The 25413-nt window shown below is 54.5% G+C and overlaps 1 protein-coding gene across 1 annotated transcript in view; it reads right to left on the minus strand.

Annotated features, from left to right (window-relative positions):
- The window catches only part of DNM1 (dynamin 1), a 54166-nt gene that overhangs the window by 17897 nt on the left and 10856 nt on the right, over positions 1-25413 (minus strand). The window contains 9 exon segments of the mRNA XM_010856967.1: positions 5295-5447; positions 8310-8377; positions 8574-8709; positions 8844-8986; positions 9950-10110; positions 10216-10314; positions 10606-10809; positions 11147-11296; positions 11528-11601. Of these exon segments, the coding sequence (XP_010855269.1) occupies positions 5295-5447; positions 8310-8377; positions 8574-8709; positions 8844-8986; positions 9950-10110; positions 10216-10314; positions 10606-10809; positions 11147-11296; positions 11528-11601 (1188 nt within the window).

Below are 25413 nucleotides of genomic sequence, written 5' to 3' on the forward strand. Positions count from 1 at the left end.
TGGGGTGGGAGGGACACACCAAATGCCCAAGACTTGGGGGCCCAGGAAGCTGACGGCACCAAGCCACGGCCACCCCTTTCCCTCAGTCGTGGGAGCCAAATGGCAATTCAAGGGCCTTCCCAGGTCTGGGCCCTCTTTACTAGCCTACCTGGGCAACTTCATGGGGGCTGGTAGTTCCCATGCGCACAAGTGCCTTGGGAATCAGCCTGCTCCTCGGCAGCCATCTTGCTGGCAGCCATCTTGGAAACAGACCTATTCGATTGAGGCCTTTGTTTGGGGGCACAGTTAGCTCCCCAAACGTTCACTCATCCTCAGGGCTACGCTTTGCCTTTTCAAAGGCTTGCAGACACGCTCAAGTGGGGAACCAGGCAGGTAACAGCCTGCAGATTACTGTCCGGGGAGAATCTGGGGAGGGCAGGGCCCAAGGTGCCAGCTGGCCTCCTGAGTCAGGCTGGGGACAGGCAATGCTCCTTGTAAGAGCTGGGGGAGGGGAGGTAGGGGAAAACCAACAGTCACACAAGGGCCATGCAGGAGGCACAGGCATGCTTGGGGGGTGGGGTGGCATGCGGAGTTGGGGGGGAAGGCAGCAGCATGAGCAGTACCCTGCGGGGGGCCTGGTTGGGCCCCAGGCCTTCATGGTAGAATCCACCCAACTCTTCTTCCCTTTGCATGCCTTGGCCTGGCACTACCACCCCCCAGACACATTTGCCTGGCTCCAAGCTGGCTGGCCAGCCTGCCTGTGTCTGCCCCACTCCTTTGGGGTAGAAGTTCAGCAGCACCCCTCTTCCGCTCCTAGTTTTTAATCAACTGAGGCTAAAGGGGAAGTTGTTCCAAATCCTTGGCCTATGAACTCTGTCCCCAGCTCAGCCAGGCTCTGGACAAAACCCAGATGGACTCCCCCTTCAAGATTCTGTTGAAATGTCACCTCTTCCAGAAAGTCCACCATGATAACCTCTATGTCCCCTCCCCCACCCCCTGCAACACACACCCTCTTCCCTCACCAAACTGGACTGTAATTGCCCTGAAGGCAGAGGCAGGGTTGGGCACACCACGGTGCTCAAAGAGGGCAATGTTGAAGGAATGAGTGAATGAATGAAGGATGGATGTCTCTGCCCTCCTTGCCAAGGTGAGCAGACATGGGCTCCTTTGCCCTGTGGCTCATGAACCAGCAACTCCTCAGAAAGGGGGACTTGCTGCACTGCTGAGGACAGGAGTCTACTCCCAGGGACCTGCTCCTCTGCTGGGCGGGGCTCAGGCCGGGCAAAACTAGACCCACACCTTGTCCCTCTTCCTATGCCTGGCTCAGGTCTCTCAGGCGGATCCCCCTCTGTGGGAAGAGAGTTGAAGGTTAGTGTGCCTGGGTCACAAGTAGGGATTCTGAGGGCAAGAAGGAGGCCAAGGAGATGGGGTGAGGTCTTCCGGAGAGGCAGGAGGGTGGGGAAGAAAGCAGCGTCCTGGGTGTCAGCCCAGGAGAAGCAGCCTTGAGAGGTGCCACATCCTCCCAACCATCCCATGACTGTGCCAAGGGTGTGGCTTATGTGGCCAAGCTCAGGGGACCTGGGAGAGAGGCAGCCTGAGACCAGGGGCTTAAAAACAAATGCTGGCTGGAGGGGTCCGGTGGACCCTGCTGCCCCACAAAGCTCGAGGATGCGCTGTCACTCCTTTTCGAGACTGAGTCACGGCCACCAGAAAAGCCTCCTCTGAGATGGTCCCAAGTGCTTCCTCCCAGGGTGGGGTTGGGGTAGGGGCAGGGAGGGAGGAGGAGGAGCAGTTTGCCAAAGAGCATGACCAGTTCTCCCACTAACCTCCTGGACGCTACAGTGGTCAAGTTTTCCACGTGTCACAAGTGACAGGGCAGCCTCAGCCCCTTTGAGCAGTTCTGTTCCCTTTGAGCATCTTTTTCCATTCTGGCTGCCTCTGCGCATTTCCAGGACTTTCAGCCAGTTTTTAAAATGGATCTTTTCTCTCTCAGTTCCTGGCTAAGTGGGGCAGTCAGCCTGGAGCCCACTGTTTAGGAGTCAGGAACGCAGGCCGTGGAGCCACATGGCTCTGGGTTCAAAGCCAGCCCCCTGCCCTGCTGACTGTCCTTGGGGAAGTGATTGGACCCTTCTGAGCCTCAGTTTTTCCATGTGTGAAATGGGGTAATAATAGCACCTTCCCTCTTGGCATTGTTGAGAGGACTGAGCAGCACATCCTGTGCTGGACAGTAAACTCCAGATTTCATCCAGAGATGAAAACGCTTAGCCCAGCAGGGCTAGGAATAATTAGCAGAAGGGTGTTGCTAAATTTGGAAGACTTAGGGAGGAAAAAAAAAGATGAAGATGGGTGAATTTCACTATGTAAACCAAAAAACTACTATGCATTAAATCAATCAAAGGGCATTTTTAAAAATAAATAATTTACAAGCTTTCCTCTCTAAAGTCTTTGTTGATCAGTTGTCTACTTACAAAAACTTACCAACTCACTATAAGAAATCTGAATATGACTGAAGTTTGTGAAGTAGAAACAGAAAAATTCCTATGTTCTTTGCCTTCTCAAAATAATGGTTAATAACTATGCCTTTAGAACTTGATAATTTATGTAGGTTATTATATTGTATTTTACTTTTTGTATATTTATCATTTAAATATATTTCTTTCCCCCTAAATTCTATATATTATTTTCTGAAACCTGCTTTTCCCCCCATAGTACATTGTGGAAGGACATATGAATGGAAATAAATATCCCTTGCCCGTTTAACAACTAGTCTTTCATTGTATAATACTATAATCAATATCCTCTTGATGGACATCTGGGTTGTTTCCAACATATTACAATTTACCCTAATTACTACTTTTTTGGAATGCAATTCAGCAGTGTTTCACAATTTCTATATCTAGTAATCAGTCTTCAAGGAATCTGTCCTAAGGAAATAATCCTAGAGAAAGAAAATTAAAACTACTTATACACAAAGATATTCATTGCCAGGGTATTTATAATATTGAAAGACAGGAAACAATTTCAGCATTCATCAATAGGAAAATGGTTAAATAAACCATGACAGTAATAAATCAATTCAATAGAATATTATGCAATCATTAGAAATGCTCACATTGACTTTGTAATAACACCCACCAAAATGTTGGGAGAAAAAGCAGGATACTAATATATTCACAGTGTGAGTACCTAATAATGTACATAAGTCTATGTATAGAAAAAATAGTTTGGAAGAATAAATTGGTTAAAACTTTTTGGAGGGCAAATCTTGCAGAAGTTACCAAAAGTGTGAATGCTTACATCCATTGCTAGCTAGTTCTATACTAGAAATTTGCTATAAAGAAACAACAGGATAAATGTGCAAATACATTTATAAAGCTATTCACTGCAGAACTGTTTGTAAAACGAAAAACAAAAAATTGAGACAACCTAAGTGTCTGTCAATAGGATATTGAATATGTAAATCATGTCATATTTCTACAGTGGAATACAGTACAGTTGTTCAAGGGCATAGTCTTTATGTAGCTACTGCAAGGATTTCAGTTCATACTATTCAGTAAAAACGAAGAGCCCATGGATCAGTGTGGTCAGTGTGATCTCTGGTTAAAACTGGTGAATATGTGTAATTAGTTAAGGAAGGAGTGCTGCCAGCAGCTATCTCCAGGGCTGTGGGGTTATAGGGACTTTTGCATTCTCTGTGCAGTTTGAGTATTTTGGTAACAGTCATGTATGATCAGAATGAAATCAGTACTGCTAATTTCATTCTTTTTAAAGGACCATGTGTGTGGCAGCCTGGATGTGAGGGGAGTTTATATATGTAGTTTATATGTGTACGGCTGAGTTGCTGTGCTGCACACCTGAAGCTCTTGCAACACTGTGAATTGGCTATACTCCAATATAAAAGTAAAAAGTTGAAAGAATAAATAAACTAGTTAAGTCTAAATAAATAAAAGAGGAGTGTATTTACAGAAAGTGTATGAAAGTCTCAGTGTGGTTCTCTTGAAAGGGAGGGTTGTTGCCTCCTTTTTATTCTTAGGGGTTTTCCGTATTTTATCTATTTGAGAATGTATCACTTTCACTAGGAAAAACCAAAATGAAAAAAAAAATTAGATATTGTCTTGTTTTGTAAAGAGATTTGAGGCAGCTTGAAATAAATGCATGGGACTTCCCTGGTGGTCTAATGGTTAAGACTCCATGCCTCCACGGCAGGGGGCTTCGGTTGGATCCCTGTTTGGGGAACTAAGATCTCACATGCATGGTGCAGCCAAAAATTAAAAAAAAAAAAAACTCAGTATTTTTTAGTTTAACAAAAGTTAAGATCATATCGCTTAGTAGTCATGATGTTGTGGGACCATGATTTAGATATCATGATATATACTCTACAATAGAGAATCCAGCTCAGATTTGATTCCACCTGGATCAGGCACTGAGTGGACGCTAATTTGCTTAATCCATTCCCATCTGGCACAAAAGTGAGCAAAAGTGAGACAGGACTGTGAAAGGGGCGCACAGGACTAATTGTGTACGAGCCACAAAAACTGTGATACCTTACTTGAGACATGAAGTTAAGGCAAAAATTCCCCCACCTCCCAGCATAGGAGCTTTCTCAAACACAAGCAAGGCTGGACTCATGCAGGCCTCTGGGAAGGACTGCTTTAGATGATCTGGTGAAAAATCCCCCAAATGCCCTGAAGTAGACAAACAGGAAAAAGGCATCTGAAAGGTCAGAGACTACTCAAAAGAGGCTGACCCTGGCAAACGTGTATGGATTGCAATCAAGGGAGTAATCCAATATGCCTTTAGGCAAATTAGTGTTGGGACTGGGATGGCTCCCCTGGCCCAGGAGGCCCTGATTCAAGACCTCTTCCCCTGGTCTCCGTAAACCTGAATCCCATTCTGCTGTTCTTTTCTGAGATTCGGTTTTGTCATCTGTAAAATGGGGATAAGACTATCCACTGCTTGGGGTTGTTCGAAGGATGAGGTTAGATAACAAGGGCAGGCACTTAGCCTAGTGCTTAGCACACAGTAGGTGCTCAATAAACAGCATCCAGCTCCTTATTATCATTGTTGTCAAAGGCACCACCGAGGGTGCTTGGGTGAGAGCAGTCTGCTAGGCGGAGGTGGGGACCTGAAGGGATTATGAGGACTGTAGACCCAGGGTTAGAAGCTGGCACCAGATCTCAGAGCCAGGAGCCATCCGGGCTGGCCTGGGTCCACCTGAGTGCTGAGAGGTCGCCAGGCTTGCTCAGCAGCTGGTTGCGGCCCACCACAGGAGGCCCTGGCCGTGAGGAAGCCATGGCCAGGCCCAGCCCCTCCCAGGCGGCCATCATACCTTTTCACTACACTTTCTGATGGTGGCCGTGAGCTCACTGACTACCATATCCACACACTTGATACTGGGCTCTTTAAGCTTCTGCACCTGCTTTTTCACTGTGGCTTCAAAAGCGAGGTCAGGTGTGAAGAGGCCCGTCCTGCACCCGGGAGGAGGAGGGGGGCAGGACGGGGTGCAGCCAGGGGTGGGAGGGCGAGGAGGTGGAGGGGAGTGAAGGCCAAGCGGAGCCAGGGTGCAGGGTGGAGGATGGCAGGGGCACGAGGGAAGAGAGAGAGACACCAACACAGAGAAAGAGAGAGAGGAGAGAAGACAATGTGAGCGCTGGGCCTGGCCCTCCTGTTACCACCCAGACTGGCACCTCCCGGGTGTTGCCAAGCGCCGCACCTCCCCCTCCAGGGCTCTGAGGGCATGGGAGGGGTCTGAGGGACCAAGCCCCGGCACCATCCAAGGGCCCTTACTGAGTTCATATTCTTTCCCAGGGCTTGGCTCCGCGACTCTTCAGCTACCCTGAAGCCTGCCCCCTCTCTCTTTTCCAGCGCTGTCTTTGTCACAGCCCGGGGTCCTGCTGAGGAGCTGACCCAGGCCCGGACTCCACTCACCTCCATTCTGGTCAATGCTAGGTTTCCCAGAACCTCCTGTATTTGCTTCGTCCCGCCTCCAAAGCCCAGCACCATTCCCTATTTGCCAAGGTCGTGGCAGCCCGCTGCCCAGGCGGTGCACTGCACAACTCCAGGGGGCGCCATTTACTAGACTGTGGGGTAGAGGACGCCTCCCAGAATTGTGTGTAGCTGCCTGGTCTCCATTCTCTATTTCCTGCCCTACTCCGGCCCTTCCCTTTCTCCTCAAGGGGCATCCTGTGCCTCTCCTCCAGTGGAGTCTGGAGGAGCTCAGTTTGGAAAGACAGAGAGAGAAGAGGAAAGACAGAAAAGAGTGAAGATGGTGATAGAGAGGGGCCAGGACAGCTGTGGGGAGGGGAGAGGAAGGGAGGCTAGGGGGTGGAGTCCAAAGCCTTGGCTCGGAGTTATAGCTCTGCCACCTCTGAGCTCACATGACCTTGGGCAAGTCACTTGATCTCCCGAGCCTCAGTCTGCCTGCTGTGAAATGGGTACCATCTTCCCTGCCCTGCCCTGCCCTCCTTGAGTGGTTCTGTGAGGCAGATGGAGGAGGATTCTGTCCCTGGAAGTCTAGATGTGGATGGAAGGGACAGGGAAGGTCCTGAGTGAGGGTCCTGAGTGAGGGTGGGGGTGAGATGGGGAAGATGAAGGACGGTAGGGAGTTGGGGTACCTGCTTGACCTGGGTCCTCTGGATCCCTCTGGCTGTCCAGGCCCCTTGGGCGGCACCCAAGAAGGTCCTGTACCTCTTCTGTCTCCAGGGCCAAGACTTCCCTGAGACCCCTCCCTGGAGACCCCAAAGATGACTCCACCTCTGGGAGCAGGAAGGGGACTGAGTCCCTTCTTCTCCCTGAGCTGGGGGAGCTCTTGGTGGGCTCTCGGAGCAAATAACCACTGCCATATCTGTCTTTCCAATGTCTAATCCCTTGGTCCCCCCAGCCTGGGGGCCAGGGTTGGTTGAGGCCCCCTCAGAGAGTCCCGCTCTCCTGGACTGCGGTGGCCTGCCTCCCCCGCCCCGCTGAGGTCTGTACATGCTACTAGGGGGCAGTGGGGTGGGGTGGGGAAGGAGCGCCTGGCAGCAGAGCAGGGCGGGGCAGAGGTGGGAGGGGCTGGCCGGGCGCCAGTTACCTTCTTGGTGCACTGTCTAACGGTGCTGATTAGCTCCGAGATAACCATGTCCACACACTTGAGACAAGGTTCTCGGATCTTCTTCACCTGCTTTTTCACAATGGTCTCAAAGGCCATGTCTGGGGTAAAGAGCCCGGTTCTGAATGCCCGGAGCAGGAGAAGGGCACAGTGTCACAGGCCAGCTCCTGCCAGGAGTACCAGGCCAGGGCCCCATCCCGACCCCCTGAGCTCTGCCCTCGGGGTCCTCCCACTACCCCTCTCTGGGCTTCAGTGTTCCCATCTGTAAAATGGGCAGGAGGGACTCTAATGAAGGTCTTTCAATTGATGCTTTTCAGGGTAAGGTCTGCTTATAGTTGGTGCATATGTCCTGTTTTGTCTTCAGATTCTGTTCCTACAAAACGTTCTGTGGCTAGAAATGGTTTGAAAACTGCTGAACTGGGTTGTCTCTGAGAGCCTTACTGGGAAGAAAGCATTTTATTTTAAGACTAGGAGAGAGATTTTTTTTTTTTCCTGTGCCTTAGCCAATGCAGTCTGTAAATTCATGCCAAACCTTGGAATGGAACCTGCATTAAAGCAGTGACATTTTGGTCTGGTTCACTGCCTAGGCACATAGCGGGTGTTTTAAATTTTCTTGTTGAAGGACCAGTGTAGCTCTGGATCCCTGGAGCAGAGGCTAAGATTTTAAGGACTGGTCTATTTCCCAGTCTTCCTTCCTGCTCCACTGGCCTTGGTGTTGACTGGAAGGAGGGAAGTGGGGCGGAATGGGGCCAACTTTGGGCTAACAGGATCATGGGAGGGTCTGGAGGGTTGAGAGGCCTCATTCCATCACAAAAGGTTCACAGACCAACACGTGGTAGCCTATCTCAGGCCCTACCCATTGGTTTGGGCAACTTTGTGCTGGAGACGACTGATGGGAGCTGTCTCACCTTGGGGATGGGCAGGGGACCCAAGCCCAGAGGGTGCTGCCCCTGCCACCTGTACCTTGGGCTGTACCCAACTAGTCTAGCCGCCAAGCCTTGTGCCCAGGAACAGGCAAAGGCAGGCAGCAGGCGGCAGGTATTGGGGTAGCCCGGGTCTCCTATCCAGTGCCCCTCGCCAGAGCCTGTCCAAGTTGGAAGCCGGAAAGTCGGGGTTGAGGAGACTGAGCACTAGGGCTCTTCATCCTTCCCGAGGGGAGCTCACTCCATCACTCCCTCTACCTCTGCGCTAGACCCTTTCTGCCTTCCAGGGTTCGGCTTCCCTCCCCAGTCCCCATACGTGCCTAATGCCATGGATATTCTTGATGGCATAGCTGATCTCCCTTCGGAGTTCCTTCTCGTCAAACTCCATCTGTGTAGGAGACCAAGAGATGGCTGGTCAGGGCCTCTGTTTGTACTTGGGAGGTCAGGACAGGCTCCACCCCACTCCCAGGACTGGCACCAGGGCCTCTAGTTAAGTCAACCAACATACGTGTGAGAGAGTTCTAGGTAGGTGAGTGGGTGGGAGGGAGGTGAACCCTCCTGCCCCAGGGTGGGGGGCTGCCTACCTTGACCAACTCGAAAGGGAAGCGCTCATGGAAGATCCGGTTGATGCGGGCGCCCCCTGACAGTTCATAGGTGTCAATCTGGTCCCCTGAGCCTTCAATGCGTTTCTCAAAGTCTACAGCGAACTGCTGGACCATCCTGGGGAGAGTGGTGTCACCTGAGGGGGCAGCAGCAACCCAGTGCAGGGAGCCCAGGGAGAGACCCGGTGGTGCTGAAAGGCTGCAGGAGGGGCAGCTCCTCAATGGGGAGTCAGGGGTTGGGGAGGGCCTCACTGCAGCAGAGCCTTGGTCTTGCGTGCTGGGTCATCAGGGCGGAAGTTTTTGTACTCCTCCACCTCCTTCTCGATGGACAGCAGCTGGCTCTGGAGTTTGTTTCGCAGCCCTGGCAGCGTGTCCCGGATGTGGTTTGTCAGTTGCTGGGGGGTAGGGGTGAGGAAAGCATGAAGACCATGGTCACAGAGACCCAGAAAGCCCACAGGACCAGGTAGGGACCAGGATGTCTGGGGCCCGTGTGGACGTGGTGAGGTGCAGAGCCACAGCCCTGCCCACCACTGCCCTGCCCACCGGAATGAAAGCTGCCTGGCACACAGTAGGTGCTCACAGAGGTGTTTTAATTGAACTAATGAGTCAGTAATGCCATTTTTAATAGAAGCCAGAAATTTAGATTTTTATTGGAAATCACCTGGTTTTGATTAATTCAATAGTGTTAGACACCACAAGAACCAGATGAAATAAATCAGGGGCAGTGATGACTGGAAGACTGCCCCCTTGTGCCCTCTAGGTTTAAGGCCTCCCTTAAGGTAATTCTCAAGTTCTGGGACTCTGGTTAGGTCACCCCACACAGTATCTCCCTGAAATGCACAATGACTGTAAGAAATGAGTCTTATCACAATTTTACAGATGTAGAAATAGAAGCTCAGAGAGCTGGAAAGTCTTGGTGGGTGAGGCGAAGCTGAGATTAGAAACAAGGTGTATGGCCTCCAGGGACCCCAACTTTGCCCCACGTCACACTGTCTCCCTACTGTCAACACACACACACACACACACACCTCAGTGATTCTGGAAGCCCCATTCCAGGCAGAGAAATATCCAAGGAGTCCCCTGGGATCACCTGTCCCCAGATCAGCCTCTCCCCATTTCAGAAGGTACAAAGGTCTTCAGCCAAGTACGCTCCAGTCCTAGCCCCTAAGCCCAAGCCCTCGTCAATGACACCCTCCATCCTGGCAGGGTGCCAGGGCTCCCTTCCTGGCCCCAGGAAAGGGGCAACGAAGCTCGGGTGCTACCTCACTGTGGGACAGTGGGCAACCCTCCCAAAATACACTTCAATGACTCTGTTCTCAGGCTGGTTTCCCAGACTTCATCCTGGCCTGAGCCCCTACCTGGTTGAGGACCTTCTGCAGGTAGGGCGTGCCCATGCGGTCAGCCAAGTGGCGGTAGGAAGGGTGGGAGAGGAAGAACTTGCGTGCAGCAGCCAAGGCAGCTGTGATATCTTTCTTACCATCGATGTCCTTCTGGCTTCGGTTCACGACTCCAATGTAGCCTGTGGGTGGGGTGGAGGTCAAGGGGCATTCAGTCTTGCAGGGAGTGAGGGGCTGGAGGTGAAAGGGAAGGGCTATCACGTGGGTCAGGGGCATGGCCTACCTACCTCTGCGCAGCGGGAGCAGCTTGTTCTCCAAAACATCGCGGGCATCTGTGCCCTCGTCCATCAGATCCAGCTTAGTGATGACCCCGATGGTTCGCTGACCTGGTGGGGAGGATGTGGCAGGAGAGGGCTGTCTACATCTGCACTCGCCCTCATACAGAAGACCCCAGGCACTCCCGATCCCACCACACTCCCGCTATCTCCCAGCCCTCTCCCTCCTTCACTCACTGCCTGCCTGTGCTCCGCCCCCATTCATTCTCCACGGTGGCCCAAACGACTTTTAAGGGCATAAATATGATCCCACTGCTATTCGCTTAGACCCTCCGGTGGCTCCCCCTTACCCTGTGAATAGACCCCCGGGGCCCTGCCTGTCGGCCGCCTGTGGGAACCTACCCTGGGGGTCCACCTCCTTGGCGACCTTGAGGGCATCAGAGTTGGCCAGGTCAGAGTTGGCCGGGGACACGGCCAAGATGAGGCAGTTCTCCTTGGTGACGAACTGCATAAGCATGTCCCGGATCTGGAACTCGATGTCAGGAGGTTGGTCCCCCACCGGGACCTTGGTCATTCCAGGCAAGTCCACTAGGGTCAGGTTCAGCACTGGACAGGGCGGCGAGAGGGCGGGCTCAAGGCGAGGGGCGTGGCCGTAGGCGGGGGGATTAAGGAACAGGGCCGGGTTTAGAGAGGACGTGTTTGGGGGCGTGGCCGTAGGTGGGTGGGGTTAGGGAAACGCGGAGGGCTAGAACGGAGACCCGTTAGAGGCGTGGCCAGAGGTGGGCGGAGCCACGGCTCGGTTCCGGGGCCAGAATACGACCTGCCGAGGAGTGAAGCCCGTGAGGCATCGGCTAAGGGGCGGGGCCAAGGAGACGGTTTCCTAAGGGGCGGGACTCGGCGAGGGAGCTGAGAGGCCGGGGGCGGGGCCAGGGTCAGATCTCACCGTGCGGCGAGTAAACGCGGAGGTTGATGGGCACTGGAGAGATGCCCTTGTTAGTGCCGGTCACCCGGTCGGTCTCAGCCTCAATCTCCAGGCGCACCTCTTCGAAGTCAGTGAATTTCTTCCCCTTGCAGTGCAGAAACTCGGCATATTCTGCCCCAGAAGGAGCCGGGCGCGGGGGAGAAAGCATCATAACCAAAGCTTTCCTGGGTCTCATCTCCCACTGGGAAAAGACCCCTCACGTACACACACACACACACACACACACACACACAAAACACTGCCTTATTCTTCCTCCCCCGACAACAAGGCCTCCTCTCCGTCAGGCATTTTTATCCCTGCTGTTCAGATGAGGAATGAGGTCCAAAGAGGGGAAGCCCATACCTGTAGTAGCATTGACCAGCTGCAGGACCAGGGGGCGTCGCGTGACAATGCCAGAACCTCGGGGCAAGAAGTCCCTGCAGTGAATTGAGGGTGAGAGGAGAGTCAAGGTCTGAGGAGGCTCCCTGTGTCCCAGGGACGCCTGTCCTGCCACCGGGGGCCTCAAAGCTCCCCGGAAGTGCCTCACCACACCTCAGCCCAAGGGATTCATGAAGGGGAGAGGGCAGCTGAGAAAGGTGGAAAAGACCACCCTCAAGTCCTCTGGGTCACAGAATTTGTGAGTCTGAACTGACCCTCAGACCTCTCTCAGTCTGCCCTGTGTTGGTTCTGAGCCAACAGGAAGTCCCTGCCCCAACTCAATCACTGCCATTCAACTCAGGAGAAACTGAGGCATGAGGTGCCCCACCCCAATGCCCAAATGTCCGGTGGCCACAGAGTGGGTGCCAAGGAAATGGAGTTGCACTTCGTCCCCTCCTTTCCGCTGTGGGGAAAGGCAGGATCTCACTTCCCCTTTTCTGGCCCCATCTGGCTGGGGTTGAGGATGAGGGGGATGAGGGAAAGGAGGAAACAAGGAAAAGGACTCATGCTTCTTAAGTGCCTACCACATGCCAGGCTCTTTGTGGGCAATATTTCATGGACTCTACACAACAGCCTCACTAGGAAGACAGTATTATTATCCCCATTTTACAGATGAGGAAACTGAGGCTCAGAGATATTCATGTTGCCCAGCCTGTATCTACTAGACCCTGCAGTAGATCTGTTTGACCCTCTGGTGAAGGCTTTCTGCCCATTATCTCCCAGCAGACCCAGATCCCTTTGAATGACTGGACTGAGGGGGTCTCAAAGTCACTTCCTGCCTGTAGACCTGATGTCTATTCCTCAGACATCTGCTATGTCAATTTCAGCCTCAGCAGTCCTTCTGGCTAACTCTTCAGGGTGCCACTTCTCTCTGTCCTGTCAGCTCTTTTCATCACTCCACCTGTTTACCCACAGCCCCACCCAAGCCAGCACAAGGGTGATGTGGAGGCCTCTTCAGGGATCAGGCTACTGGGATTAGAAACAGGGGATTGCCAGGATTCAGGAAAGAGGGGAGCTAAGGGGCCACAGAGATCTCCTTCATGGTGAGGCACATGAAGGCCCAGGGAGGGGAAAGCATACACTCAAGATACTATAGGGCTGGGACAGAGCCAGAACAGAAACCTGGATGCCCTACCCGGAGCCCAGAGCCTGACCTGGACTCACAAAGCTTTCTGTGCCTCAGGTTAAGGGCAGAGTGTCCCCGGAACAACAGAATCAGCCCAGGCTTCTGGGTTCAAGGCCTCATCTGGGGGCCCTGGGGAGGGCTCTTCCATTCTCTGTCCTCACCCTGCCCCACCTCTGGGGAGAGCAGAGACTAATGAGGAGGAGTCAGCCACTTTGTGGGGAAGGAGCATGATAAATCCTGCATTTATCCATCATTTCTAGGTGCCAGGCAAATGCTTTTCATTTGCGCAAGACTGTGAGGTTCAGAAGGGCAGGGCTCACACTTTTCCATTACAAGAGGTGCTTAATAAATGGGCACTGAGGGAGCGCGGGTTCAGTTCCTTGTCAGGGAACAGAGAGCTCACATGCCGTGTGGCATGGCCAGAAAATTACATTAAAAAAATGGGCGCTGAGGACTTCCCTGGTGGTACAGTGGATAAGAAGCCGTCTATCAATGCAGGCAGGAGATACAGGTTTGATCTCTGGTCAGGGAAGATTCCACATGCCACAGAGCAACTAAGCCAGTGCGCTACAACTACTGAAGCCTGTGCGTCTAGAGCCCGTGCTCCGCAACAAGAGAAGCCACCGCAGTGAGAAGCCTGAGCGCTGCTACGAAGAGTAGGCCCTGATCACTGCAGCTAGAGAAAGCCCGCGGGCAGCAGTGAAAACCCAATGGAACCAAAAATAAATAATAAAAGCGAACTGAATCCCCAAGTCCTCAAAAAGTGCTCTCATATGGAGAAGATAACTTTACGGATGAGGTAACCAAGGCCTCAGAGAGGTGAAATGACTCATTCAAAGTCACCCAGTCAGGAATGGCAGAGCCGGGGAATCAAACCCACTGCTGTCGGACCCCAGAGCCTGGGAACATCAAACTCTGCTGCCCTCTAAACCTGAGGAGCCAGACTTGGCTTTTTATGTAATTCAATTAAATTCAGTGTAGAACATATTTGGGAGCAGCTGCTCTGTGCCAGGCCCTGTGCTGGGCCCGGGGGATGGGAGGTGATGAGTCAGACGGTTCCCACCCCAAGGCACTCACAGCGTGGTGGGAGAGACAGACAAGTAAACAGATAATGTGATGCAGTGTGACATGTGCTGGAATGGAGGTGCACCAGGCAGCACAGAGGGGGCGGTGGTTAACTGGGGGGGGGAGGGACTTCCTGTCTCTGTCTTTACCCCTTACTCGTTGACTTCTTTGCAAGGGTGACCCTCTAGTACTTGGGACCCGCCCCCCAGGACTAGAGAGATAGGGCATCTCAGCTCACAGAGGCTGGGGAGGATATGGGGACCTGGGGTCTACCTTCTTCCCCACCTTCTCCTCACCCAGCAATACCATGGCAACAGTGGTTGCCATGGAAACTGCAGGCAGGGCTGGAAAGGATGGGACTCCCCACAGAGAGCCCCTCCCCAGGCAGAGACATGAACCTTCCCTGGAGCTCTAGCCTGAGAGCACCACCCCCCCTCACCCCTTTCCTGCACAGATGGACCCACTTGGCCCTGGCAGGCCTGAGGGGTGGAGGTCCCTGAGGTGCCACATAGAGGGTGTGGGGAACCCAGAGCCCAGCTGGAGGGGTGATCAGGGGTCTGGGCCAGCCTGCTCCGAGTTGCTGCCTCCCAGGGCTACTTAAAGGACAAGCAGCTTATGGGAAGCAGAGATTAGAGCACAGAGCATGTGTGGGAGCAGTGCCTACTCAGACCCAGATTTCCCAGGCTGGGGTGGGGATGGGTGCCCAGGTGGCGAGGGGCCCCATCTTGGCCCTGGCCCAGGCTCTCAGAATTCCCTGGGTGGCTTGTTCAAATGCACATTCCTCAGACAGGCTGGGTTAGAATCTTCAGGGTTGGGGGGCGCAGGGGAGGGGAGGAGGGCATCTGGATTCTAAACACAATCCCCATGTTCCCATCAAGTTTAAGGCTCCTGGCTCGGTGATGAGGAACCAGCGCCAGGCAGAGGCCCTGGGTTCGAGTCCTGACTTGGCCATTCCCCAGCCTGGTGCCCCTGGGCAAGTTGCTTCACCCTCAGGGCCTCAGGGTCCTCAGTTGTAAACCACATGATCTAAAGGAGGCATCATAAATGACCACACATGGCTGCACAATGATTCCTAGAGCCTTAGCCCATGCCTGGAACACAGTGGGCACTCAGCAGCTGGAGGGGGCTGCCAAGGAGAGCCTCCTGTCCTCAGCCCCCCTCCTTCGGAGAATCCTCCCAAAATTCAGCAAGGAATCCAAGATCCTGAAGAACCGTCTGCCTCACCTCCTCCAGGCACTGAATTGGATCTCAGGATCCTGACCACATAATGTTGGCTGGAAACGATGGACCTCAAGGAAGAGGAGTTTTCAGAGAACATCTCATTCCCTGTCATTGTCCAGGGGGTAGGACGGAGGCCCAGAGACGGGCAGGGAGCTGTGAGGCCGCACAGCAATGGAAGGGATGGCTGAGATGGGCCCAGGACCCGGAAGCCTGCTTCTCAGCTAGGCTCATGCCTGGACAGGCAGTGATGAGCACAGCTGTTTCCACATCCAGACTCAGTGCCTCACTGGCCTCTGGATTCTCACGCTGGGCACAGGATTCTCATGCTGGGCACAGGATGGGCTATCGTAGGGGCTCAGGCAACCCTGGAAGGAGCAAGCATGGCTGAGCAACTCCACAGCTTCCTCCTTTCACCTGGACAGACTGCCCCATACCCTCAGTTAAAGTGCCCCCTGGGGACTTCCTGGTGGTCCAGTGGTAGGGGGCCTGGGTTCGATCCTTGATCAGGATCCTACATGCCACAACTAAACGATGACCCCCTTGTGCTGCAACTAAGACCTGGTGCAGAAAAATAAATAAATATTAAAAAAAAATAAGGTGTCCCCTGGCGCCTTCGCACTGGAGATTTGGGCCTGATCTGGTCTCCCGCCAGAGCCACCTCTGCACCTCCCACTAAGCTCCTGGTTTGCCCAAGAGAGGACAGAACAGGTGCTCAGAGAAAAGTGTGCCAGGCCCACCAGCCTCGACTGACGTGTGGGAGGGGTGGATGGGGACATGCCAGCTCCTCCCACTCATTTTGGACAGATGGTGGTTTCCTGGGGAGGCCTTGCCTTGCCATCTGCAGAGGTACCTTCAAACCTGAAGCACAGGGGGGATGAAATAAACACATCTCACCACCTCCAGGCACCACATACGGCCTATCTGAACTGGCACTGTCACCCCAGAGGGGCCTGGAGGAATTATACCCAGAGCTGCCACTCCTAGTCTGACAACTGCTCTGGGACCCTGGTTCCCAAGTCCTGCTGAGCTCAAATACCACCAGAAAGTAGCATGCTTGGGCTGGCGTGCGCCCAGCGGTGGTCATCCTTGTAAGTCTCTTGTTTCCTGGACTCTGATGTCAGACAGGCCCGGCATTGGATGTCTGAGCTGTGTGACTATGGATAAATCATCAGACGTCTCTGAATCTCAGTTTCCTTATCAGCAAAATGGGTTTCTGCGAGGCCTATATAACTTAATGTCTGTACTCAGGCATGGTAGCAATGACGAGAAATAAAAGTTGAGGGAGCTGAGCACACAGCCTGGGTTCCCAGGACCATGTCATCAATTGATGCTGCAGGGAGGGAGCTGGAAGATAGGTTTCCTGGGGGCTGGCCAGAAGAGTGGGTGGAGGCCAGAATATTTCCAGCCCAATCTTGCCTTGGAAGTGGAAGGGAAGGGGCCCAACAGACTGTGAGGTGCCTTCTGAAGCAGGGAGCCAGGGTGGAGGCGAGGGAGTGGGTGGGCCAAGAAATACAGTGGGGAGGAGGTGAGACTGCCCCCAGGCAACAAGTCCCTCTCTGTTCCTGCCGCCCCAGGAGGCCCTGGGCTGGCCCATGTCACACAGCCCATGAATTTCCAGCTGAGGTTTAAAGATTTCAGGGCAGCCCTGGCCTTAGCTTCCCCTGGTATTCTAATGTCCTGAGAGCAGGGCCTGGGTTAGCCCTCTTTACCACGGTATTCCCAGCACCCAGCTCGGAGCCTGGCACGGAGCAGGCGTTCGGGACACCCTTGTCGGCCAAAAGACTGATTGGAAGGAGTTTCTCCATTTTTCCCATCACCGCCCTCATTGTACAGATGTGGAAACTGAGGCATAAGAAAGAGGGTCGCCCAAGCTCACAATGCGAGTTGGTGACAGGGTAAGACTGGTGCCCTGGGCCCTGGATTCCAAGCCTGGCACTCTCCCCACAACAACCATTCTTCAATATTAAAGAAAACATGCCATCTTGCTTTTCACCTTATCCTTCCATCCCTCCTACCATTCTTCTTTGCCTCTTTCCTTCCTCCCTCCCTGTCTTCCTCCCCCCACCTCCCTTTCTTTCAAGTGTTGATGACTTTATACTTTCAAAACGGAAACGATTTCTTCTGCTCCTGCTTTAAAAAAATCATATGCTCTCTCATTAAATTTTTTTTCAGAAAATACATAAGATGTTGAAAAAATAAAAAGCCACCATCACCCCCAACACCTGGGCCTCAGCATTGTAAACATTTTTATCACTTATAAGAACAGTCATGGCAAACCCTGATGGATTGTTGATTGCTGGCCAAGGATGCTTCCGGGGGCTCTGAAATCTGCATCGTCACGAGGTTTCTTTCGGGGGTGATGGAAGTGGTCTAAAATTGGATTGTGATGATGGTTGCACAAATATGCTAAAAATCGTTGAAGTGTGCACTAAAGATGGGCGAATCTTACAGCATGTAAATTCTACCTTAATAAAGTTGTTTAAGAAACCTGCAGCCTCTTGATTGATGCTCAAACAGCTGTGTGAGGTTGGCATGGCCAGTTTTCCCAACTTGAAGGGGAATAAACAGGCTCAGAGAGACAAAGTCAGGTGCCCCTCATGGATCCGGGCTCTGAGCCACACTTGGGTAGCAGCTCTGTCTAACAGTTCAGCATGGACTTTTCCCAAGTCGCTCAATATGGAGTTACTTCTGGATCCTCATTTCTTTCATTTATTTCTCTGTGCTGGGTCTTTGTTGCAGCATGCAAACTCTTAGTTGTGGCATGTGGGATATAGTCCCCTGACCAGGGATCAAACCCGAGTCGCCTGCATTGGGAGCACAGAGTCTTAGCCACTGGACCACCAGGGAAGTCCCTGGCTTGTTATTTCTTACCACAAACAGCCTGAGGTGAAGGAATCTCAGCTCCACTAAATGATCTCCCTGCTCTGAACCTCAGTTTCCCCATCCATGAAATGGGACACAATACAGCAGCTCCCTCCTATGGCCAATGAGGGGATGTCTCGAGACTCTGACTGTAGAAGGATCTAACTAGCAGACTGCCCATTGGTGCTGTCGTGAGTCACCTGAGTGCCCATCCTGGGCTTGGTGCCTACGTGTGCCAGGGAGCATTGCATTCACCTGCTGAGATGTTTCTCCTCTTCTGGGCTGGTGGCCTCATTTCCCTGTGCTAAGATTGGGGACAAAAGAGTGGCACAGTGATAAACAGGTAAAACGTTCATAATAACCTTGGTTGGATCTCCTCTGCCAGGAGCTCTCAGCCCAAGGTCAAGGGCCTCTTTCTTCCTCTGTGGTCCCTCATTCTGGGAGAAAACTGAGTCCTGCCCCACACGCCAAGGTCACGGGTTCGAGGGTGGTCAGGGAAGGCATCCTAGAGGAGGTGTTGGCTGATGTGAGATCTGGAGGTTGAGCCAGTGAAGGAAGAAGACAGAGGTGGGGTGAGGCACCTTCCTGGCAGAGAGAATAGAAGAGTGAGGGAGAGGGACAGCCCATTTCCGCATGAGCTGTAAGATACTTAGGTGGCCCCCAGAGGGGAAGCCCAGCTGGGTACGGCCAGCCTCAGGGGCCCAGCTCAGGAGATAAGGCCCTGCTTGGAGGGCAGGGAGCTAAGAAGGGCTTCAAGCAGAGGCATCGGATTGGGAAGCCCTAGAAAGTTCTGAGCTGCCCGACGGAGAATAGCAAGAGAGGAGTCTGTCCTGGGTGTTGGGTAGGACAAAGGTGATGATGGCCCAGGCACAGAAGGGATGGACTCGGGCAACACCCGCAGGGTCTGTAGGCCGCACTGGATGGGGAGGATGCGAGAGGAGCTGGGACCCGACCCTGGGCCTCCGGCTGGGGCACTGGGAGGGCGACAGAGGATGAGCTGGTTGGATGGCATCACCGATTCAACGGACACGAGCTTGGGCAAACTCTGGGAGATGGTGAGGGACAGGGAGGCCTGATGTGCTGTGGTCTGTGGGCTTGCAAAGAGTCAGACACGACTTGGTGACTGAACAACAACATAGGAATTCCAAGTTGCTAGAGCTGACTGCTGCAAACGGTTGGTACTCCTTAGCCAGAGTTCAGTCCAGGAAGGGGGCAAGAGTGCCCGAGAGACAACCAGGAGAGCAGAGGAGGAGAAGCCGAGGTGTATGGAGAGGCATGCACGGGGGTTGGGGTGAAGAGGGTGGACATTCACATGGAGACAGAAGACCCATGCTGGTTCCTGTCCTGCCTCCGATGCACCGCTGTGTGACTTCAGGCAGGTCCCTTACCCTCTCTGTGCCATTTCACCACTTGAAAACTGGGGATGATGCTCCTCCTGCTAAGAGGTTGCTGGTTCCAAGAAGACGATAAGCAGCACTGCCCTTGGGCCTGGGGGCTCGGGGCCCTGAGCTTGGGCCCCATCCTTGCTGGGATCTCTGGCCTCACCTTCCCATGAAGCAAGGGGTTCCTGGGGACGGAGGGAAGGTGCCCAGCTGGAGCCTGTGCACCCCTCCTTGTCATTGTTGTTTTGGTTGCTCAGTCAAGCCTGACTCTTTGCGACCCCATGGACTGTGGCCCACCAGGCTCTCTGTCTATAGGATTTCCCAGGCAAGAATGCTGGAGTGGGTTGCCATTTCCTCCTTCAGGGGATCTTCCTGACCCAGGGATCAAACCCGGATCTCCTGCACTGGCAGGTGGATTCTCTGCCACTGAGCCACCAGGGAGGCTCCTGTGCAGCCCTCCTAGGCCACACTTAAGTGCCCTGGAACTTTCTCTCAGTCTCAAGTGTACCTCTAGGTTCTTTCCCACCTGCGGGCTGCCCTCAGTGCGAGGAGGCAACCTCGAGGCTAAGGCTGATAGAGCTGGAAGATGAGGGCAGCCCGGGGAGTCCCTACCCCATCTCAGAACTGAGGAGTCTGAAATTCTAAATTCCACACCATCCTGCCAGGTTGCTTTGAAGGTGTGTTTGTCAAGGTGGGAGGGCAGAACACACTGTAGTTAGCAATTCCTTAGCTTGATTTATAACGGGAATATTTAGACATACGGCAAGTGGGCTCCACTTCTGCCTCCTGTTCCAGGCCTGGTAGCACCGCCTCAGTGACTGGCAGCCTCTGCTCCCACCTGACCCCTCCACACTGGCCTGCCTGTGTCCCCTCCCTGTTTCTGACCCTCCGACCCCAGCCAAGGCAGGGAAACTCGATTCTCCTGACGCCGGGATCAGATGCTGTCTGCCAGAGTCACCTTTCATTCCCAGTTCCTTGGGGCCACTGGGTGGGGCAGGGGGTTGGAGAAGACGTCCTCTGGCAGGGATGGGCACACAGGTCTGGCTGAGGGCATGTGCCAGGAGCATGCTCTGGGCAGGGAGGGGCACAGCATCATGGGCTCTCTGGGTCGGGGTGTCTGAAGGGCCCAAAGCGCCTCCCAGACCAGCCTGATCTCATTGCGATCTCTGTTCCTCACTGCCCTTCTCTCCTCCGGGTTCCACCTCTGGCTTTCCTCAGGGGGGACCCTGCTCCTGGAGTGGTTCACTCTTTTGCCTGACCAAGTCCTATTTTCGCTCAGGTGCAGACCTAACTGCTCAGATGCCTTCTCTGGCCCCCTGACGACTCCTGCTCCCTACAACATCAGGCTCCTGGTACCCTTCTTCAAACCCACAACATAAGAGCTGTTTGTGTAATGCAGCCTCTGTCTGTCCCGCTCAGCTGTGAGTCCCCCGAGGACAGGGATGGGTCTGGCTTGTTCACAGCTCTATCCTCAGGGCCTGGCGCACTGCAAGTGCCAAGGAGATGTCAGTTCCCTCTGCCCCTCTACTTGCGATGTCTCAATTATGTCCTAATCCTCTTTGGCCTCAGTCTCAGAATCTGGGAAATGGGATGTAGCCTGACGTGTTCAGAGGAAGAGACAGATTCTAGTAGTGGAGAATGGTCTGTCCCCCATGGCAGGGGCTGGGGCTGACCAAGAGAAGGGCTCTCAGAGGCCAGAGACTGGCACAAGGTCTGTGCTGGGACCAGAATGCAGACACGGGGGATTGACAGGAGGCAGGGGGCCTGAGCAAAAGGCTTCCCAGCTGGCTCAGGGGTAAAGAATCTGCCTGCCAACACAGGAGCCATAGGAGATGCTGGTTCGATCCCCGGGTTGGGAAGATCCCCAGGCTGCAGTCAGTCCATGGGGTTGCAAAAAGTTAGACACGACTCAGTGACTGACCAACAACTCAGTAAGCCTGAGCTGGGGTAGGCAGAGTCAGCAGAGGAAACCAAAACCCTATCCCCCAGGCTGCCCTTTGGACTCTGGGCAGAGGCTCACTCACCAGGCTCCCTGCCCCACCTGCATCCTTGCCTCTCCTCCCAGCTGGTATCTATGCCCAGGCAGGAACAGAATGAGCACGTCCTCTGGGCCAGACCTGACCCTGAGTGCTTTACGGGCATGATGTCAACACTCGCCACAGTCCCGTGATGGAGGTGCTATTATTATCCCCATTTTACAGATGAGGAAATAGCAGCTGGGCAGGGTTTAAAAAACATGCCCAAGTTTGCCCAGAGTGTAAGTACCAGAGCTAAGCTGCAAACCCAGGTCTGATTCCAGAGCCTGAGCACTCAGCCCCTCTGTCACACTCCTGCTGGCCCTGGCCTGCCCGGGGGGCCAAACAGGAGGGAAGATGGGCAGTGCCCGATAGTCAGCATGCCTGGGCCTCAGAGTGAGTGAGGCCAGGGGTGCTGGAGCCTGGAAGCCTATCCCAGGACACCTGACTTGGTGCCGGATGGGTATAGTGGGGAAGGGGCACGCAGCTGGGGGCAGATGAAGGGAAACCTGGGGCCCCAGACATCTGCTCACAAAGTGCTGGGGTGTCCGGGGGCCCACGCACACTCCACTGTCTGCGCTCACCACCGAGATGATCTCATCTATGCTCACGACTTGACATCCCATCTCTTCCAAATTTATATTTCCAGCCTGCCTTCCCTCTGAGCTTCCGACTTGCATCACCACACTGCCCACCTGACATCTCAGACTCAATGAGTTCAAAACCAAACTCCTGATCTTATCCTCCGACCCCCAGCCTGCTCCTCCCAGACTCCGTTAATGGTACCAATGCCCACCAGGGTCGAGGTGCTAAAGTCATCCTGGATTCTTCTTTCCTTACCTTCTACATCTCATCCCCCAGCAGGTTTTGTGGGACCATCCTCCAAAATACATCCTGAACTCCACCGTTCTCCCCTTCTCTCTGCTAACGCCCTGGTCCAGCCCCTCTTTGCCCAGCGCAGCAGCCTCTGCTCCTGTTTCCTGTCCCCCTTCCCAAGTCACACACATGCTGGAAGCAGCTCAAGTCATTCCACTACTTATGAGCTTCTGATAATAATGAAAACAAACGTAGTTCCTCAGCTTAATCTGAGGCCCCTGCCTATCTCTCCCATGCTGTGTTCACTTTGCTCACCAAACACCAGCCACAGCGCTTCCTTTCTGTTCTTCAGATACCAAATTCGTTACTGCCCCAGGGCTTTTGCATGTGCTGTTCCATCAGCCTAGAATGCTTCTCCCCAAATAGTCACATGACTTCTTGTCCCTCAGTTCTCATCTCAGATGCCACGGATTCCCAGACACCTTCTCTGACCTCCCTGTGGAAAGTGGCCCTTTTCACTCCTAGCGTTGACTATGGCCCCCAGTTTTCTTCTTCACGTACATCTGCTGGATGGCTGAACGAATCAACCTCAGTCTTCCTTTCTGTAAAAGGGAGACAAAGAAAAAGCATAGACCCAGAGCAGCCCTGCCAGGGTCCTGGGCAGCTGCCTGGGCCACCGCCACTGCAGAGATGACAACAGGGCCCTCTTGGGTGCCCGGAAGCCTGGAGCAGCCTCTGCTTCCTCTGATATATTTTCCACTTCCTCTCCATGGGGGGTTGACTCCCGGGAAACCCCAGGAGATAGGGCGGCTGTTACCATGCACACGGGTCTGGGGACCTGGTCCAGGGTGTAGAGGTGGGGATCCATGGCGAGGCAGACTGTGGGGACCCCAGTGGACCTGTGTCCCACTTCAGTCCTGGTCTCCTCACTAGCTTTCATGAGAATCAATTGATGCATTCCCATGCATGCCACTGCATGCCGGGCCCCTACTCTACCCCAGACCTGCAGTATCCTCCCTGAGTATCCTCCCACGGGGCCGCAGTCAAAGGCTATTGGATTGTGGAGGGCAACGAGAGGGTCCAAGCCTCTGGGGGCAGAGTCTGAATCTCACTTGACCCCTCAACAAGCTAACAGTTGCAGAAGTCAGCTGTGGCTGGCCTGCTGTGCTGTCTACCCCAGGTACCTCTCTCGGTTGGATGGTGGACTCCGAGAGGGCAGTGGCTAGGTCTCCTGGCCCACACAGGCCCCAAACCTAACTGAACATCAATATCTCCCTTCCATGTGTCTATAAAAGGGGGCTTTTACACTCGTGAACTTGCTGGAGCCCCATACCCATGTCTCAGGAAGGCAGAGCAGCAGCTGGCAGTAGGCCCATTCCTCAGATGGGGAAAGTGGGGGCCCATGCAGCTGCACGTCCCTGTGTTCAGTGCTGAGTTGGGCTCTTAGAGGTGGTGCGGGCCCCAGATTGGAGCCTGACAGACACGGTCCTTCTTGGCCCTGTGACCTTGGACAGGGTCTCTAACCTCAGTGCCTCAGTTTCCTCCCCTGCAGGGTGGTCATCACAGTACCCGCCTCACGGGGCTCTTGTGACCTGTCCCATATAGCCTGGCAGGAGGCACAGGGGAAGGGCCCGGCAGACGGTGGCTGAGGTCAGCTGCCCTCTGGTGCCCCCTGCCCAGAGCACGCAGCAGGCACGGAGCATGTGTGAGTAGAGGGGGGAAAGGCAGGCCTGTGGTTTGTACCCTGAAAAGTGCAGGATGTCCACGACTGTCATCTAAAGCATGATGGGCTCAGGGGCTGTATTACCTCCAGGGTCCTCCCACCCCCCTCGCTCTGACTGTCAGGCCATAGGGACAGGGACCATCTCTGTGTCTCTTGTCTGCATCTCTGCAGCTCTGGGGGGAGGTGGGGTCACATGAGCAGGAAAGAGGTTCTCTGGAAGCCCTTCCCTGGGAGACAGACGGCGCCCCCCCTGCTGATCAGATGGGCCCAGCCGCCCCCACAGTGGCTCTCCCACGTCCCACAGATACATCGTTCAGTGCAGTATCCTTCTCTCTCACCCCTGAGGCTGACACTGGGCCTTCCCAGGTCATTTGAGGCGCGGGGACAACCATCCAGTCTAATCGCCCATATTAGAGATGGGGAAACTGAGGCTCAGAGAGGGCAGTGACTCGCTGGAGATTTCACAGCAGAAATGGCTTGGGACCCGGGATGTCTCAGCCCAGAACTGCCATCCCTGGGATGGGGGGAGGAGGAAGCCCTCTCTGCCTGCCTCCCTCTCTGGCACAGGTCATCCGCTTCTTTACCCATGAAGGTCATTGGAAGAAAGCTAGGGTTTCTGAAGGAGGTGAGGAAGGCAGATGACAGAGTGGGGAGGTCAGCGGCAATTCTCTTGCCTCCTCCCTCAGTCTGCCCAGCCCCCCCAACTCCGCCTCCAGCCCCCCCGGGAGAGCACCGGCCTCTCTCTCCTTCTCAGCCCCGGGAAAGCCCATCTCTGTCTCCCCTTCTTGGGGAGAGCCTGGGGGGTGGTCACGACCCTGCCTGCCTCCCTAAACCCAGGGCTCTTTGTCTTGGTGGTGGCCCCTGACTCCTTGCCACCTGGCCCTCCCGGCGCCTTGTGGGATCCGAGGCAGGAGGGGGATTAGGTCGTGCAAATGGCTCCCCCCACCCCTCCCAGCCAGCCCGCCTCCCTCCCTGTCTTAGTCATCTCTATACTCCACCGCTTTCTCCCTCCATTCCAATCCCTCTGCCAGGCCACGGGGAGGACGACACTGACAGGCGCCCCCCCTCTCCCCCCCAACTCAGGGGCGGCGGCAGGGCAAGGGGCCGGCGGCTCGGGGAAGGCTCAGAGGCGCTGGCTCCCCCCACCCCTCTTCCTCATCCTGCAGTCGCGCCTCCCCCCTCTTCCGCGCTGCGCACGGATGGCGGCCGGAGCCGCAGAGGTGTGTGTGACGGGGGAGACTGTATCTGGTCCCCGATGCTCAAGGGGCCATGTCCTCTCCCAGGGACGACGGGAGGGGTGTCCCCCCACCGCAGTCCAGGAATCCCCACGAGAGGAGGGGGAGCTGTCCACAGAGCCTGGGGGCACAGGCCCAGGGGTGCTGCCCGCTTCAAGAGACCCCCCCCAGAACCGAGGGGAATCATGCAGGCCCCTCGGTACCCATGAGGGGTTCGGGGTGGGGGAGCAGCCCTTTGCCCGAGTCTGCTGTCTTCCTAAAGGATGGAGCAGAGGAGAGGGGCGTGAGCCCGCGGCCGCAGGCTTGACGTTTGCGGCCCAGCGTGGGTGAGGGGGGTGGAGGGCGCTGCGCCCCCGAAGGGCTCTC

This window comes from Bison bison, unplaced genomic scaffold, assembly GCF_000754665.1.
Source record: "Bison bison bison isolate TAMUID 2011002044 unplaced genomic scaffold, Bison_UMD1.0 scf7180017864375, whole genome shotgun sequence".
Lineage (NCBI taxonomy): Eukaryota > Metazoa > Chordata > Mammalia > Artiodactyla > Bovidae > Bison > Bison bison.